Raw genomic sequence first — 16,602 nt, 5'->3', positions numbered from 1 at the left:
GACGCGGAGAGCCAGACCCAGACTGGACGCGGAGACCCAGACCCAGACTGGACGCGGAGAGCCAGGCTGGACGCGGAGAGCCAGACCCAGACTGGACGCGGAGACCCAGACCCAGACTGGACACGGAGACCCAGACTGGACGCGGAGAGCCAGACTGGACGCGGAGAGCCAGACCCAGACTGGACACGGAGAGCCAGACTGGACGCGGAGAGCCAGACTGGACGCGGAGAGCCAGACTGGACGCGGAGAGCCAGACTGGACGCGGAGAGCCAGACTGGACGCGGAGAGCCAGACTGGACGCGGAGAGCCAGACTGGACGCGGAGAGCCAGACTGGACGCGGAGAGCCAGACTGGACGCGGAGAGCCAGACCCAGACTGGACGCGGAGAGCCAGACCCAGACTGGACGCGGAGAGCCAGACTGGACGCGGAGACCCAGACCCAGACTGGACGCGGAGAGCCAGACTGGACGCGGAGAGCCAGACCCAGACTGGACGCGGAGAGCCAGACTGGACGCGGAGAGCCAGACCCAGACTGGACGCGGAGACCCAGACTGGACATGGAGACCCAGACTGGACATGGAGACCCAGACCCAGACTGGACGCGGAGACCCAGACTGGACGCGGAGACCCAGACTGGACGCGGAGACCCAGACTCAGACTGGACGCGGAGAACCAGACCCTGACGGGACCCGGAGAGCCAGACTCAGACTAGACGCGGAGAGCCAGACTGGACGCGGAGAGCCAGACTGGACACGGAGACCCAGACCCAGACTGGACGCGGAGAGCCAGACTGGACACGGAGAGACAGACTGGACGCGGAGAGCCAGACTGGACACGGAGAGCCAGACCCAGACTGGACGCGGAGAGCCAGACTGGACGCGGAGAGCCAGACTGGATGCGGAGAGCCAGACTGGACGCGGAGAGCCAGACCCAGACTGGACGCGGAGAGCCAGACCCAGACTGGACGCGGAGAGCCAGACTGGACGCGGAGAGCCAGACTGGACACGGAGAGCCAGACTGGACGCGGAGAGCCAGACTGGAGGCGGAGAGCCAGACTGGACGCGGAGAGCCAGACTGGACGCGGAGAGCCAGACTGGACGCAGAGAGACAGACTGGACGCGGAGAGCCAGACTGGACGCGGAGAGCCAGACTGGACGCGGAGAGCCAGACTGGACGCGGAGAGCCAGACTGGACGCGGAGAGCCAGACCCAGACTGGACGCGGAGAGCCAGACCCAGACTGGACGCGGAGAGCCAGACTGGACGCGGAGAGCCAGACCCAGACTGGACGCGGAGAGCCAGACCCAGACTGGACGCGGAGACCCAGACCCAGACTGGACGCGGAGAGCCAGACTCAGACTGGACGCGGAGAGCCAGACTCAGACTGGACGCGGAGAGCCAGACCCAGACTGGACGCGGAGAGCCAGACCCAGACTGGACGCGGAGAGCCAGACCCAGACTGGACGCGGAGAGCCAGACTCAGACTAGACGCGGAGAGCCAGACTGGACGCGGAGAGCCAGACCCAGACTGGACGCGGAGACCCAGACTGGACGCGGAGAGCCAGACTGGACGCGGAGAGCCAGACCCAGACTGGACGCGGAGACCCAGACTGGACGCGGAGAGCCAGACTGGACGCGGAGAGCCAGACCCAGACTGGACGCGGAGAGCCAGACTGGACGCGGAGAGCCAGACTGGACGCGGATACCCAGACCCAGACTGGACGCGGAGAGCCAGACCCAGACTGGACGCGGAGAGCCAGACCCAGACTGGACGCGGAGAGTCAGACTGGACGCGGAGAGCCAGACTGGACGTGGAGAGCCAGACCCAGACTGGACGCGGAGAGCCAGACTGGACGCGGAGAGCCAGACTGGACGCGGAGAGCCAGACCTAGACTGGACGCGGAGACCCAGACTGGACGCGGAGAGCCAGACCCAGACTGGACGCGGAGAGCCAGACTGGACGCGGAGAGCCAGGCTGGACGCGGAGAGCCAGACTGGACGCGGAGACCCAGACTGGACGCGGAGAGCCAGACTGGACGCGGAGAGCCAGACTGGACGCGGAGAGCCAGACTGGACGCGGAGAGCCAGGCTGGACGCGGAGAGCCAGACTGGACGCGGAGAGACAGACCCAGACTGGACGCGGAGAGCCAGACTGGACGCGGAGAGCCAGACCCAGACTGGACGCGGAGACCCAGACTGGACGCGGAGAGCCAGACCCAGACTGGACGCGGAGAGCCAGACTGGACGCGGAGAGCCAGGCTGGACGCGGAGAGCCAGACTGGACGCGGAGAGCCAGACTGGACGCGGAGAGCCAGACTGGACGCGGAGAGCCAGACCCAGACTGGACGCGGAGAGCCAGACCCAGACTGGACGCGGAGAGCCAGACCCAGACTGGACGCGGAGAGCCAGACCCAGACTGGACGCGGAGAGCCAGACCCAGACTGGACGCGGAGAGCCAGACTGGACGCGGAGAGCCAGACCCAGACTGGACGCGGAGAGCCAGACTGGACGCGGAGAGCCAGACCCAGACTGGACGCGGAGAGCCAGACTGGACGCGGAGAGCCAGACTGGACGCGGAGAGCCAGACTGGACGCGGAGAGCCAGACTGGACGCGGAGAGCCAGACTGGACGCGGAGAGCCAGACCCAGACTGGACGCGGAGAGCCAGACCCAGACTGGACGCGGAGAGCCAGACTGGATGCGGAGAGCCAGACCCAGACTGGACGCGGAGAGCCAGACTGGACGCGGAGAGCCAGACCCAGACTGGACGCGGAGAGCCAGACTGGACGCGGAGAGCCAGACTGGACGCGGAGAGCCAGACCCAGACTGGACGCGGAGAGCCAGACTGGACGCGGAAAGCCAGACCCAGACTGGACGCGGAGAGCCAGACCCAGACTGGACGCGGAGAGCCAGACTGGACGCGGAGAGCCAGACTGGACGCGGAGAGCCAGACTGGACGCGGAGAGCCAGACTGGACGCGGAGAGCCAGACTGGACGCGGAGACACAGACTGGACGCGGAGAGCCAGACTGGACGCGGAGAGCCAGACTGGACGCGGAGAGCCAGACTGGACGCGGAGAGCCAGACTGGACGCGGAGAGCCAGACTGGACGCGGAGAGCCAGACTGGACGCGGAGAGCCAGACTGGACGCGGAGAGCCAGACCGGACGCGGAGAGCCAGACCCAGACTGGACGCGGAGAGCCAGACCCAGACTGGACGCGGAGACCCAGACCCAGACTGGACGCGGAGACCCAGACTGGACGCGGAGAGCCAGACTGGACGCGGAGAGCCAGACCGGACGCGGAGAGCCAGACCCAGACTGGACGCGGAGACCCAGACCCAGACTGGACGCGGAGAGCCAGGCTGGACGCGGAGAGCCAGACCCAGACTGGACGCGGAGACCCAGACCCAGACTGGACGCGGAGACCCAGACTGGACGCGGAGAGCCAGACTGGACGCGGAGAGCCAGACCCAGACTGGACACGGAGAGCCAGACTGGACGCGGAGAGCCAGACTGGACGCGGAGAGCCAGACTGGACGCGGAGAGCCAGACTGGACGCGGAGAGCCAGACTGGACGCGGAGAGCCAGACTGGACGCGGAGAGCCAGACTGGACGCGGAGAGCCAGACCCAGACTGGACGCGGAGAGCCAGACTGGACGCGGAGACCCAGACCCAGACTGGACGCGGAGAGCCAGACTGGACGCGGCGAGCCAGACCCAGACTGGACGCGGAGAGCCAGACTGGACGCGGAGAGCCAGACCCAGACTGGACGCGGAGACCCAGACTGGACATGGAGACCCAGACTGGACATGGAGACCCAGACCCAGACTGGACGCGGAGACCCAGACTGGACGCGGAGACCCAGACTCAGACTGGACGCGGAGACCCAGACCCTGACTGGACCCGGAGAGCCAGACTCAGACTGGACGCGGAGAGCCAGACTGGACGCGGAGAGCCAGACTGGACACGGAGACCCAGACCCAGACTGGACGCGGAGAGCCAGACTGGACGCGGAGAGACAGACTGGACGCGGAGAGCCAGACTGGACACGGAGAGCCAGACTGGACGCGGAGAGCCAGACCCAGACTGGACGCGGAGAGCCAGACTGGACGCGGAGAGCCAGACTGGACGCGGAGAGCCAGACTGGACGCGGAGAGCCAGACTGGACGCGGAGAGCCAGACCCAGACTGGACGCGGAGAGCCAGACTCAGACTGGACGCGGAGAGACAGACTGGACATGGAGACCCAGACCCAGGCTGGACACGGAGACCCAGACCCAGGACTGTGGGGGATTCAGCGATGGTGATGCCATTGAATGTCAAGGGGCGGTGGTTAGATCCTGTCTTGTAGGAGATGGCCATTGTCTGGCACGTGTGTGTCGGGAGTGTCAGAAAAGGAAGCTGGATGTCTTTTGTTGGACCTCAGTTGGACAGATATCAGAGAGTAAATGTTGTGAATGCACGCCCCGGGGTGGAATCTCATCGACCTGGAGCGTGAGGGGAGTTCACACGTACGTCCCAGCGGTGAAAATCACAGGGAACTCCCACTCACTTGCACCACCAACGTTCGAGTTCCCAACTGTCGGGGGTTAGTCTGGAGTCCTCGGATGTTACAGCCAGTGAGACACAGAAAAAACCCCTGGGGTGAGGGTTGGGGGGGGGGGGGGGGACGGGGGTGCGGGGTGGGTAGTGGGGGGGGGGTTAAATAGCTTCACAATGAGTGCCTTTCTGTAAATGATGGAAACGGCAAAGACAGTCGTTCCTCAACCCTGTGTCTGGCTGCGGGGAGGTGGGACAATACAGAGATCGACATGGCGGGCGGGTGTGGGTGGGGTTACCTGTGGCCAGCTGATGGAAACTCCAGGAAGAGGCCCGACTCCAGGTGACAGCTCTGTACATACGGTCACGCCAACCCGGGTCCCGCTCGGCGAATAATCTTGTTTTTGGTGAAAGATTTGGCAAGTGAAGGAGATGAAGTGGAGGCGATGGGGGTCAGGGCCCAAGATGTGGCCCTGGGGGTTCTCACCGAACTCGACAGCGAGTTCGGAAAACTTCCTGCCTCTGCTAGCGCCTGCTCCGCGGCTCGTTCCACGCCTTCTCCGATTTTCCCCAGTGGAAAGCAGTCAGGACATTGAGACCAGGCCCGGGAGGCCAATGCACATGGTGGCCTGCACCGCCACCTTGTGGCCGCTGACCTCGCTGTTGGGATGTGGCGGCAGAGAGTGTGTTGGAAGTGGACATTCCGGGAGATCAGAAGCCGAGGCAATGCGTACCCGCCCTGTTCCTGGTAGCGACCCCACCTTGCTCACCTGGGCTGAGATGTGGCAATACCACCCCCGCCTGCCCGGAAGATACTTTTTCCTCCGACATTGCGGCCTCCCGCATTTCCAATTGACAAACTTTGGGCAATGCTGGAGATTTTTTAAAGTATCGTTGCACAAATAGACCGGTGGATTCAGGGAAGAGATTGTCTCTGAACCAGGAGCTGCGGATTTCCTGAGCGGCGCGCGGGGGGGGTGGGGCACAGGGGTTAGGACCGCTGCCTCACAGCGCCAGGGACCCGCATTCGATTCCGGCCTCGGGTGACTGTCTGTGCGGAGTCTGCACGGGGAGGTCTGCGTGGGTTTCCTCCGGGTGCTCCGGTTTCCCCCCGCAGTCCAAAGATGTGCAGGTTAGGGAACGGGGATAGAGTGGGGTGGGCAGGGGGGTGGACCCGGGCTCTTTTGGGAGGTCGATGGGCCGAATGGCATCACATGGTTTCAAGGTGGAGACAGATATATTTCTGATTGAGGAAAACGGGTTGAAGGGACTGGGGGAACAGGTGGATTTGAGAACAGGAAGAGATCAGCCAGGCTGTGATTGAATGCTGGAGCCGGTTCCAGGGGCTGAACGGCCTCCTCTGCTGCTATTTCCCGTGTTCCTCTGGCTTGCTCCTGCACTGTGATCATATGGCAATATGACTCTAGCATCTGCTGTTCACCCATGTCTCCCACAAGTACATCTGGCCCTCAGCTCCCCCCGTTACTTTAAAGAACGTCCTGCATTTTGATGTAAACTCGCTTCGAGAGATGAATTCTTGTAATCAATAGCGGCAGGGGTGATAATTGATCCTGTGACTCCCCCCCCCCCCCCACCCACTCAACCTCTGTAGCCCAGAGAGGGACCAGTGCAAAATGTACAGTCCCATTTGCATCAGGGAGTGAATTGTTCTTTGAGAGACCCTGTTGTTCCTGTCATCACACTGGGCTAAATCGCTGGCTTTGAAAGCAGACCGAGGCAGGCCAGCAGCACGGTTCAATTCCCGTACCAGCCTCCCCGAACAGGCGCCGGAATGTGGCGACTAGGGGCTTTTCGCAGTAACTTCATTTGAAGCCTGCTTGTGACAATAAGCGACTTTCATTTCATTTCACACAGCCTGATTTTGTGCTCACTGAAAAGCGTTTCCCATTTCCCCTCCATGTGATTATTTCCAGCTCACCTTGTATCACCGACACGTTCAAACCTCGAATCCCAAACGTGAAGAGCTTTATTCACTTCGAAACGTTACACAGCAAACGGTACAATCAGTGAACGTGGGTCTTGTCCCTGTACACACAGCTCGCGTCGATACTAAATCAGGGAAAGCCAGATACACTTAACACACTGTCTTGGTAGACGGGCCTGCCCCACGCGTGTCCGGGACACACCGCTGCTGGGTTTATGACACCACCTCATCACCATTTGACAGCGCAACTTCGTTGATGGCCTGTGCCACATGGGTCAGGTTCTGATTGCTAATCAAACTGACGTTGATCTGTCCAATTGATGAGAGGTAAATATGTTTCTTCTTCAATTTCTCGATCTGGGCGCCTGTGGGGAGTGAGATCAGGTCACGGTTAAACACGGTGCAGGGCAGCGGATCAGCAAAGAGATTCACACTCGTCTGTCAGTCTGTGATGGGGAAAACGCAGCACTCTGTGCAGGTCCCGCTCCTACAGGCAACACGATCAACAGGGCCAGGTAACTGCATTCACTCATGGTGGCTTGGATGGAATCCAGTCCACTCAACGGAACGCGACTGCTCACCTACAACAGTCTCCTGGGGTTTGAGAATCTAGACAGAGAGTCTCAGCACACGCCAACAGTGCGGCGCTCCCTCAGTACTCATCCTCTGACAGTGCGGCACTCCCTCAGTACTGACCCTCTGACAGTGCGGCGCTCCCTCAGTACTGACCCTCTGACAGTGCGGCGCTCCCTCAGTACTGACCCTCTGACAGTGCGGCACTCCCTCAGTACTGACCCTCTGACAGTGCGGCGCTCCCTCAGTACTGACACTCTGACAGTGCGGCGCTCCCTCAGTACTGACCCTCTGACAGTGCGGCACTCCCTCAGTACTGACCCTCTGACAGTGCGGCACTCCCTCAGTACTGACCGTCTGACAGTGCGGCACTCCCTCAGTACTGACCCTCTGACAGTGCGGCACTCCCTCAGCACTGACCCTCTGACAGTGCGGCACTCCCTCAGTACTGATCCTCTGACAGTGCGGCACTCCCTCAGTACTGATCCTCTGACAGTGCGGCACTCCCTCAGTACTGACCCTCTGACAGTGCGGCACTCCCTCAGTACTGATCCTCTGACAGTTCAGCACTCCCTCAGTACTGATCCTCTGACAGTGCGGCACTCCCTCAGTACTGATCCTCTGACAGTTCAGCACTCCCTCAGTACTGACCCTCTGACAGTGCGGCACTCCCTCAGTACTGACCCTCGGACAGTGCGGCACTCCCTCAGTACTGACCCTCTGACAGTGCAGCACTCCCTCAGTACTGACACTCTGACAGTGCGGCACTCCCTCAGTACTGACCCTCTGACAGTGCAGCACTCCCTCAGTACTGACCCTCTGACAGTGTGGCACTCCCTCAGTACTGACCCTCTGACAGTGCAGCACTCCCTCAGTACTGACCCTCTGACAGTGCGGCACTCCCTCAGTACTGACCCTCTGACAGTGCGGCACTCCCTCAGTACTGACCCTCTGACAGTGCGGCACTCCCTCAGTACTGACCCTCTGACAGTGCAGCACTCCCTCAGTACTGACCCTCTGACAGTGTGGCACTCCCTCAGTACTGACCCTCTGACAGTGCAGCACTCCCTCAGTACTGACCCTCTGATAGTGCGGCGCTCCCTCAGTACTGACCCTGTGACAGTGCAGCACTCCCTCAGTACTGACCCTCTGACAGTGCGGCACTCCCTCAGTACTGACCCTCTGACAGTGCAGCACTCCCTCAGTACTGACCCTCTGACAGTGCGGCACTCCCTCAGTACTGACCCTCTGACAGTGCAGCACTCCCTCAGTACTGACCCTCTGACAGTGCGGCACTCCCTCAGTACTGACCCTCTGACAGTGCGGCACTCCCTCAGTACTGACCCTCTGACAGTGCGGCACTCCCTCAGTACTGACCCTCTGACAGTGCGGCACTCCCTCAGTACTGACCCTCTGATAGTGCGGCACTCCCTCAGTACTGACCCTCTGACAGTGCGGCACTCCCTCAGCACTGACCCTCTGACAGTGCGGCACTCCCTCAGTACTGACCCTCTGACAGTGCAGCACTCCCTCAGTACTGACCCTCTGACAGTGCGGCACTCCCTCAGTACTGACCCTCTGACAGTGCGGCACTCCCTCAGTACTGACCCTCTGACAGTGCGGCACTCCCTCAGCACTGGCCCTCTGACAGTGCAGCACTCCCTCAGTACTGACCCTCTGACAGTGCGGCACTCCCTCAGTACTGACCCTCTGACAGTGCAGCACTCCCTCAGTACTGACCCTCTGACAGTGCGGCACTCCCTCAGTACTGACCCTCTGACAGTGCGGCACACCCTCAGTACTGACCCTCTGACAGTGCGGCACTCCCTCAGTACTGACCCTCTGACAGTGCAGCACTCCCCCAGTCCTGTGCGGCTCTGCGGTGGGATTTGAACTGAGGATGTGGTGCCAGGTGAGGCAGTGTGAGTCCCATTCCCCTGCCCGGTCTTGGTCACCCTGTGATGTCTGTGGAGATTACTAGGGCTCCTCGGACTGAATGGGAATCACGGGCGGACCCTTTGTCAAGCTCTGGCGAGCATTCTGCCCAGCTCACCGACTGGAGGACCGATAGCGCCTGCTCACCTACCTGTGAATCCCAGGTAAATGTACATCCCAATCTGCCTGGTGATGTGATCCCAAGGTCTCAATGTTCCCAGTGTCCGTAACTGTTCCTTCAGCTTCTCCTTGGTCAGCATCAGCCTTTGTGCCATCCCTTTCAGGTTCTCCTGCCTGCGGACCAAGAAGACGGAGCTCCCTGAGAAAGACGTTCCCTCTGGAAGTCAGCATGTCCTCTACCTCTCTGTCCAAAACTTACTGAGTCTGTGAAGAGAGTGCGGACTGTGGTGGAAAACTGGAGGAAGGGTTGGACAGTCAGCCAGGGGTGCCACGTGAGAGTACCTTTAAGAAATGGGTGTTTATCAAATAGGTGCAGCGATGTGAGGGTATTTGAGCAAAAAGCTGGTGTGTTTTAGTTTTGTTTTCAGAGTTGGATCGCTGCAGGCAAAGCGAGCAGCTGCATGAGGATCTCTCTCTCTGCAAGCTCCAGACTGTCTCCAGCTCATTTGAGGATTTTCTAAGTAATACCTGTTTCTGTAGAGAATTTAAACCTGCTGTCTTTCTCCAAAGGGGTCTTTTGGTCTTATGGATGTTGTTAGGAAAATTATGAAGGTTTACTTAGGGAATATTGTATCTGTGGGGATTATTGGTGTTGATAGTTGTTAAGATGTTTACTGCGGGTTTATAAAGTGTTTTGTTTTCAACGTAATTTGATCTCTGTTGCATCACACCTGTAGAGTGGGCTGTGTGCTCCCCATACCACAATCTAGTAAAAGTTGTGGGTCAGGTGAACTCCATGATACACTTTGGGGTTCTCTAAACCCTGGCCCATAACAGGAGAGTATTGGATAGATAGTGATAGCTGCCGAGGAGAATGACTGAGATATCCACGATGCACTCTCATCCATCTGTTTGGTACGTAAGACCATTGAGTCGTAAGGCCACTCGGCCCCTCGACCTTTCCCCATAAAACATCCCAGGAATCAGCCGTGGGGACCTCCTGTGAATTGTCTCCAATCCAGTCACATTTCTGCTGAAATAAGGAGAGCTAAACTGTGCACAGTGCTCCGGGTCACCTGTGCCCTCGATACACCCGCAGCTACACTTGCCAAGTTGTATATTGGGTCGGCGGGCGGGCAATATAGATAGTTTAAGTGAGTGGGCAAGGGTCTGGCAGATGGAGTTCAATGTTGGTAAATGTGAGGTCATCCCTTTTGGGAGGAATAAACAGCAAAATGGACTATTACTTAAATGGTAAAAAATTTCAGCATGCTGCTGCGCAGAGGGACCTGGGTGTCCTTGTGAATGTATCACACAAAGTTGGTTTGCAGGTGCAGCAGGTGATGAAGAAGGCAAACGGAACTTTGTCCCCCATTGCGAGAGGGATGGAGTTGAAAAGCAGGGGCGTTGTGTTGCAGCTGTATAGGGTGCTGGTGAGGCCACACTTGCAATACTGTGTACAGTTTTGGTGTCCTTACTTGAGAAAGGAGGTACTGGCTCTGGAGAGGATGCAGAGGAGATTCACGAGGTCGATTCCGGAGTAGAGAGGATTGGCTTCTGAGGAGAGACTGAGTAAACTGGGACTGTGCTCATTGGAATTTAGGAGAATGAGAGGGGGGATCTTAAAGAAATATATACAATGATGAAGGGAATAGTTAGGATAGAAGCAGGGAGGTTGTTTCCACTGGCGGGTGAAAGCAGAACTAGGGGGCATAGACTCAATATAAGAGGGAGCAGATTTAGGACTGAGTTGAGGAGGAACTTCTCCACCCAAAGGGTTGTGAATCTATGGAATTCCCTGCAGTGAGAGGCTACCTCAGTGAATGTTTTTAAAGCATAGGTGGATACATTTTTGAACAGTAAAGGGATTAAGGGTTATGGTGTTCGGGCCGGAAAGTGGAGCTGAGTCCACAAAAGATCAGCCATGATCTCATTGAATGGCGGAGCAGGCTCGAGGGGCCAGATGGCCGACTCCTGCTCCTAGTTCTTATGTTCTAATGTTCCATTCCCCTTGCAATACAAACAACATTTCCCTTGCCTTCCTCGTCAATCGCGGTACCTGCATCCTAACCTTTCCTGACTCGTGTATCAGGACACCCAGCTCCCTCTGGACCACTGGGTTCTGCGATCTCTCCGTTTAAATAGCTTGCTGCTTTTCTAATCTTCCCACATGCTACTCCACCTGCCGCATTCTGTGCCCACTCATTGAACCTCATCTATATCCCTTTGCAGACTCTCCACCTCCTCGTGACACCTTGCTTTCCTCCCTATCTTGGTGTCATCGGTAAATTTACCGTCCATGTACATTCAGTCCCTTCATCCGCGTCACTGACCCGGATTGTGACGTGCTGAGGCCCCAGCACTGATACCTGTGGCACTCCCCTGCTTCCCATTCATTAACCAACCTGAAGTCACCCCTTTGTGCCCAGGCTTCTGTCTCTGTTCATTGGCCAATCCTCGATGGAGGCGAATATTGTCATCGCTGACACTGACTGCAGTGATAGCCTGTTGGTCTGGTGTTCCAGCCGGGATGAAGACCATTTCATCACAGTTTGTACCAAAGTTGGGCCCCTTTGAGAAACTCCGCATTGGATGCTCCTTTGGACTGAACTTGTTTTCAATTGCGGTTCAGCACATTTGGGAAAGGAGATATTATTCAGTTCTGACCTTGTGCAGGCGACGCCATGATCATTCAGCAGATCAATTAAGATTACAGATCTTGTAATCCTTGGTGGTGGAAATGGAACTGGAACGCCTCCGGATGCCGACCGAGCCGGAGTGGTCGGCGCCGTTTTTGGCGCCGGCTCCGGGCGATCGCGTCGATTCAGCAGAATCCCACCGAGTGTGATTCTCACGATCCAGAATGGAAGCCTCATCTCACTGAAACCGGTGTATTTTCCCTTTTCTTTATTAGTCCGCGGGACGTGTGCGTCGCAGACTGTGCCAGCATTTATTGCCCATCCCTAATTGCCCTCGAGGGGGCAGTTACGAGTCACCCACGTTGCTGTGGGTCTGGAGTCACGTGTAGGCCAGACCGGGTAAGGACGGCAGATTTCCTTCCCGAAAGGACATTGGTGAACCAGGTGGGTTTTTACGACAATGGTTTCATGGTCATCATTAGACTTTTAATTCCAGACTTTTATTAAATTCGAATCTCACCGTCTGCCGTGGCGGGATTGGAACCTGGGACCCCAGAGCAGTACTCGGGATCTCTGGCTTACTCGCCCAGTGAGAACACCACGACAACACCACCTCCCCACATTGGAAACCGGAGAGGCTGAGATGAGAGGGAGGTCCGAAGGATTGACCAGATCTATTCTCCTCCACATCGAAGCGCCATTGGCCAGAACCTTCAGATGCTGAGCCGAGTCCCAATTCCTGAAAGATGTGGCTGATGTGAGGGCCACCAAGAATCCAGCACAAGTTTTAAGGATACAAAGTAATAACATTTATTTACAATAATTTACAATATATATAACAGCAGCAACTTCCCTTGCTGCACACTGCTTCCTGCTGGTTCCAAACTGGCCAGCTTTATTTATACAGAGAGTCTGCTAATGATTTCTCCGCCCCCCTCATTGGGGAAGCTCCCACTCCCACAGGATTGTGGGATAGTCATTAGTCCCCAGCCAATGGTAAGTAGGCAGGTTATAACATCCCTCCCCCCAAAGTCCAAGGAATCCACCGAATACCCTGGCGAAGGAGGGCGTCGGACTGGTTTGGCCGCAGGCCGGACACCATTTGCACGCGGCGCTGGATCGGGCGGCGTGTAACGAGACGGAGACCGGCGCTTCCGTGATGAACGGCACAACGGTTGTACATCCACGGCCCGTGGACCCGAGGATTCCCCCTCTGATGCATCCTGTGTCTCCATCTCAGAGTCAGAGTCTGCTGCCTCCATCATGTCAGCGTCTCTATCTCCATTCGGTCCCGTAACGACCTGCGCAGGCTTCGAGTGAGGCACCAGTGGAAGATTGTGAGGACTACCTTCCCTTGTCTCTGGTCTCTGCGGCTGTAGAAATGAGCTCCGGGGGCGGGGAATCTTTTGAGGGGATAGTCTTCTGGACCGAACGTGGTCTACATGTTTGCGCTGGAGACGACCCTGGGCTTGCACCTGGTAAGATATAGGGCCCGTTTGGCGAAAGATTACACCAGGAACCCACTGGGCACCACCATCAAAATTCCAAACGAACACTGGGTCACCGGGCGCAAACAGCCGAATCGACCGATGCCGAGAAAATCCCTGTCCCTGCCGTTCTTGTGTGCGGCGTACTTTTGCGCCAATGTCCAGGAAAACCATACTAAGGCGGGTGCAAAGTCTCCGGCCCATTAGAGGTTCTGCGGGAGGTACCCCAGTCACCGCATTGGGGGGCGGTCCTATACGTAAACAAAAAGCGAGCCAGTCTCGTGTCCATTGATCCGGAAGACTGCTTCTTTAGGCCTCTTTTGAATGTCTGCACTGCGCGCTCTGCCAACCCATTTGAAGCCGGGTGGTAGGGGGCAGTGTGGATATGGCGTATGCCGTTCATCTTTGTGAACCTCGCAAACTCCTCACTGGTGAATGGAGTGCCGTTATCAGTGACCAGCACCTCGGGGAGGCCATGCGTACCAAAAGACAAATGCATCTTTTCAATTGTTGCGCAGGACGTTGTCCCCTGCATCTTATGCACCTCTAGCCATTTAGACTGGGCGTCGATTAATAGAAGGAACATGGATGCTTGAAAAGGGCCTGCGAAATCTGCATGCAAGCGTGCCCAAGGCCGCCCTGGCCATTCCCAGTGATGTAGGGGCGCGGCCGGCGGAAGCTTCTGATGCTCCTGGCAAATGGAGCAGTTTTGGGCCACCTTCTCAATGTCGGTGTCGAGGCCTGGCCACCAGACATAACTCCGGGCCAACATTTTCATTTTGGTCACGCCTGGATGCCCTTTGTGCAAGTCTGTTAGTATCAGCTCCTGGTCTTTTTCCGGGACAATCACACGCGTCCCCCACAAGAGGATGCCGTCTTCCTCGCTGAATTCTGACAGCTTGGAGGAAAATGCCCGCAACTCGCCTGGGAGCTGTCTATGCTGCCCACCATACAGGACTATGTGCCGAACCTTTGACAGGACTGGCTCCGTCTGGGTCCACTCACGGATCTGTGATGCCGTGACAGGCAAGGTGTCCATAAAATTTAGGGTTGCAACCACCTCACCGGTCGTGGGGGTCGACATGGGGCCGGTCGATAATCGGCTCAGTGCGTTGGCATTTGCTATCTGCGTTCCTGGTTTGTGCTCCAGAGAATACTCGTATGCAGCAAGCAACAAAGCCCAGCGCTGGATCCGTGCGGAAGCAATGGGCGGTACTGGCTTATCCTCTCTGAAAAGCCCCAGCAGAGGCTTATGATCAGTCACGATAGTGAAATGGCAGCCGTACACGTACTGGTGGAAGCGTTTCACCGCAAAAACCACTGCCAGGCCCTCCTTCTCGATCTGCGCGTACTTTTTCTCCGCTGCAGTCAATGTGCGGGAGGCGAAAGCTATCGGCCGCTCGGCCCCGTTCTCCATCTTGTGGGACAGGACGGCCCCAATACCATACGGGGATGCATCACATGTGACGAGCAAAGGCTTTCCAGGATCATAGTGGGTTAGTAACCCAGACGACGACAATTGTTGCTTTACCCGCCGGAAAGCGGTTTCTTGCGGCTGACCCCAAACCCAGGCGTGATTTTTCTTTAGCAGCAGGTGTAACGGGGCCAGCGTAGTTGCCAGATTGGGGAGGAACTTCCCGGAATAGTTTACGAGACCGAGAAAAGAACGAAGATGCGAAGTGTCAGTCGGGGCGGGGGCATGTTGAATCGCACGCACCTTCTCTGCGACGGGGTGCAAACCTTCGCGGTCCACCCGATAACCTAGGTAGACTACTTCCTTTGCCTGAAATACGCACTTTGTGCGACGTAAACGGACTCCTGCCTCCGAAAAGCGTCTAAGGACAGCCTCCAGATTTTCCAAATGTTCCTGCTCCGATGTCCCTGTAATCAAAACGTCATCTAAGTAGACAGCAACACGTGGTAAACCTCTCAAAATGCCCTCCATAACACGTTGAAAAATAGCGCAGACAGAGGATACTCCAAAGGGCAACCGTGTATATTCATACAGGCCCCGGTGTGTATTAATCGTTACATATGGTCGGGAGGCAAGGTCCAGCTCCAACTGCAGGTAGGCGTGACTGATATCTAATTTTGTGAATGAGAGTCCACCTGCACGTTTCGCGTAGAGATCCTCTATGCGAGGCATTGGATATCGGTCGAGTCGGGAAACCGTATTCACTGTAAGTTTATAGTCGCCACACAAGCGAACTGTGGCATCTGGCTTCATTACAGGTACAATTGGTGCTGCCCAGTCAGCAAAACGGACGGGCCTGATAATACCCAAACTCTCCAAACGAGTGAGCTCCCCTTCTACCTTCTCAAGCGCCCGGAAATAGCGCGGCGTGGCTCCTGGTTCGACTTGGATACGGGCTACGGCCCCTTTTATTTTCCCCAAACCAGGCTGGAATACATCTGGGTATCGTCCTAGCACCTCAGTCAACCCTTCAGAAACTGTTTGGAGGATGTGCTGCCATTGCAACCGCAAATGGCGCAACCAGTCCCGACCCAACAGGCTGGGCCCATGGCCGCGCACCACGATAAGTGGGAAACGCCCTTCCTGGTGTCCCTAAACAACAGAGGTCATTGTAGTTCCTGCAATGTCCAGTGGTTCCCCCGTGTAGGTGGCCAACCTTGCCTGTGAGTCAGTTAATGTAAGGGTCTGTATACCCTGCTTGATGTGGTCGAATGTCCTCTGGGCGATCACGGAGACCGCTGCGCCAGTGTCCAACTCCATCTCAAGCGGGTGGCCATTGACCCGTACTGTCACCTTAATGGGGGCCACACGGGGAGCTGCCACACAATGCAGCTGCAGGCAGTCATCCTCCGTCTCCACGTCCTCAGGAGTAGTCACCGCAGGTTCATCCACATGGAAGGTACGGCCTCTGGGCTGGTCCCAGTTACGGCCCCTGGGCTGGTCCCAGTTTCGGTCGGAACGACGGCACCTCTGGCGCCCCCAGGACCGCCGTCCGCGACGGGGTCGGCGCCTACAAGTCTGACACGGACATGGCTCCTCATCCATTGGTTCTGGAGAAGGCTCCCTTCGGGGAGGAATGTCCGACGGCCACTGGCGTCGGTCCGGACTTCGCCTCGCCCAAGGTACCGCAGGAGTGCGGGGGGACGTTTTCGGACGGAAGGGGTTGCACCCCAAGGTATGCACTTCCATTCCCTGTAGCTCCTGCACTCCTCGTTCTGCGCTCTCTCGGGACAATACTATTTGAATGGCCTGTTGAAAAGTCAATGTTGGCTCCGCTAACAACTTTCTCTGGGTGGCCGCATTGTTAATACCGCAAACCAAACGGTCGGGTAACATTTCTGACAAGGTCTCACCATAGTCACAGTATTCCGCAATCCCGCGTAGCCTGGATAGA

The 16,602-nt window shown here is 57.5% G+C and overlaps 1 protein-coding gene across 1 annotated transcript in view; it reads right to left on the bottom strand.

Moving 5' to 3' along the window:
- Positions 1 to 6,504: 6,504 nt before the first annotated feature.
- LOC140397067 (aspartate aminotransferase, cytoplasmic-like) overlaps positions 6,505 to 16,602 on the bottom strand; it is a gene marked incomplete at its 5' end in the record, with an annotated part of 47,596 nt that continues 37,498 nt past the window's right edge. The window contains 2 exons of the mRNA XM_072486099.1: positions 6,505 to 6,845; positions 9,140 to 9,282. Coding sequence (XP_072342200.1) covers positions 6,694 to 6,845; positions 9,140 to 9,282 — 295 coding nt within the window. The remainder of the gene's footprint in view (positions 6,846 to 9,139; positions 9,283 to 16,602) is intronic.

The sequence above is a fragment of the Scyliorhinus torazame genome, chromosome 20 (assembly GCF_047496885.1).
Source record: "Scyliorhinus torazame isolate Kashiwa2021f chromosome 20, sScyTor2.1, whole genome shotgun sequence".
Classification (NCBI taxonomy): Eukaryota; Metazoa; Chordata; class Chondrichthyes; order Carcharhiniformes; family Scyliorhinidae; genus Scyliorhinus; species Scyliorhinus torazame.
The sequence above is the reverse complement of the archived record's forward strand: the minus strand, read 5'-3'. Positions and strand labels throughout refer to the sequence as shown.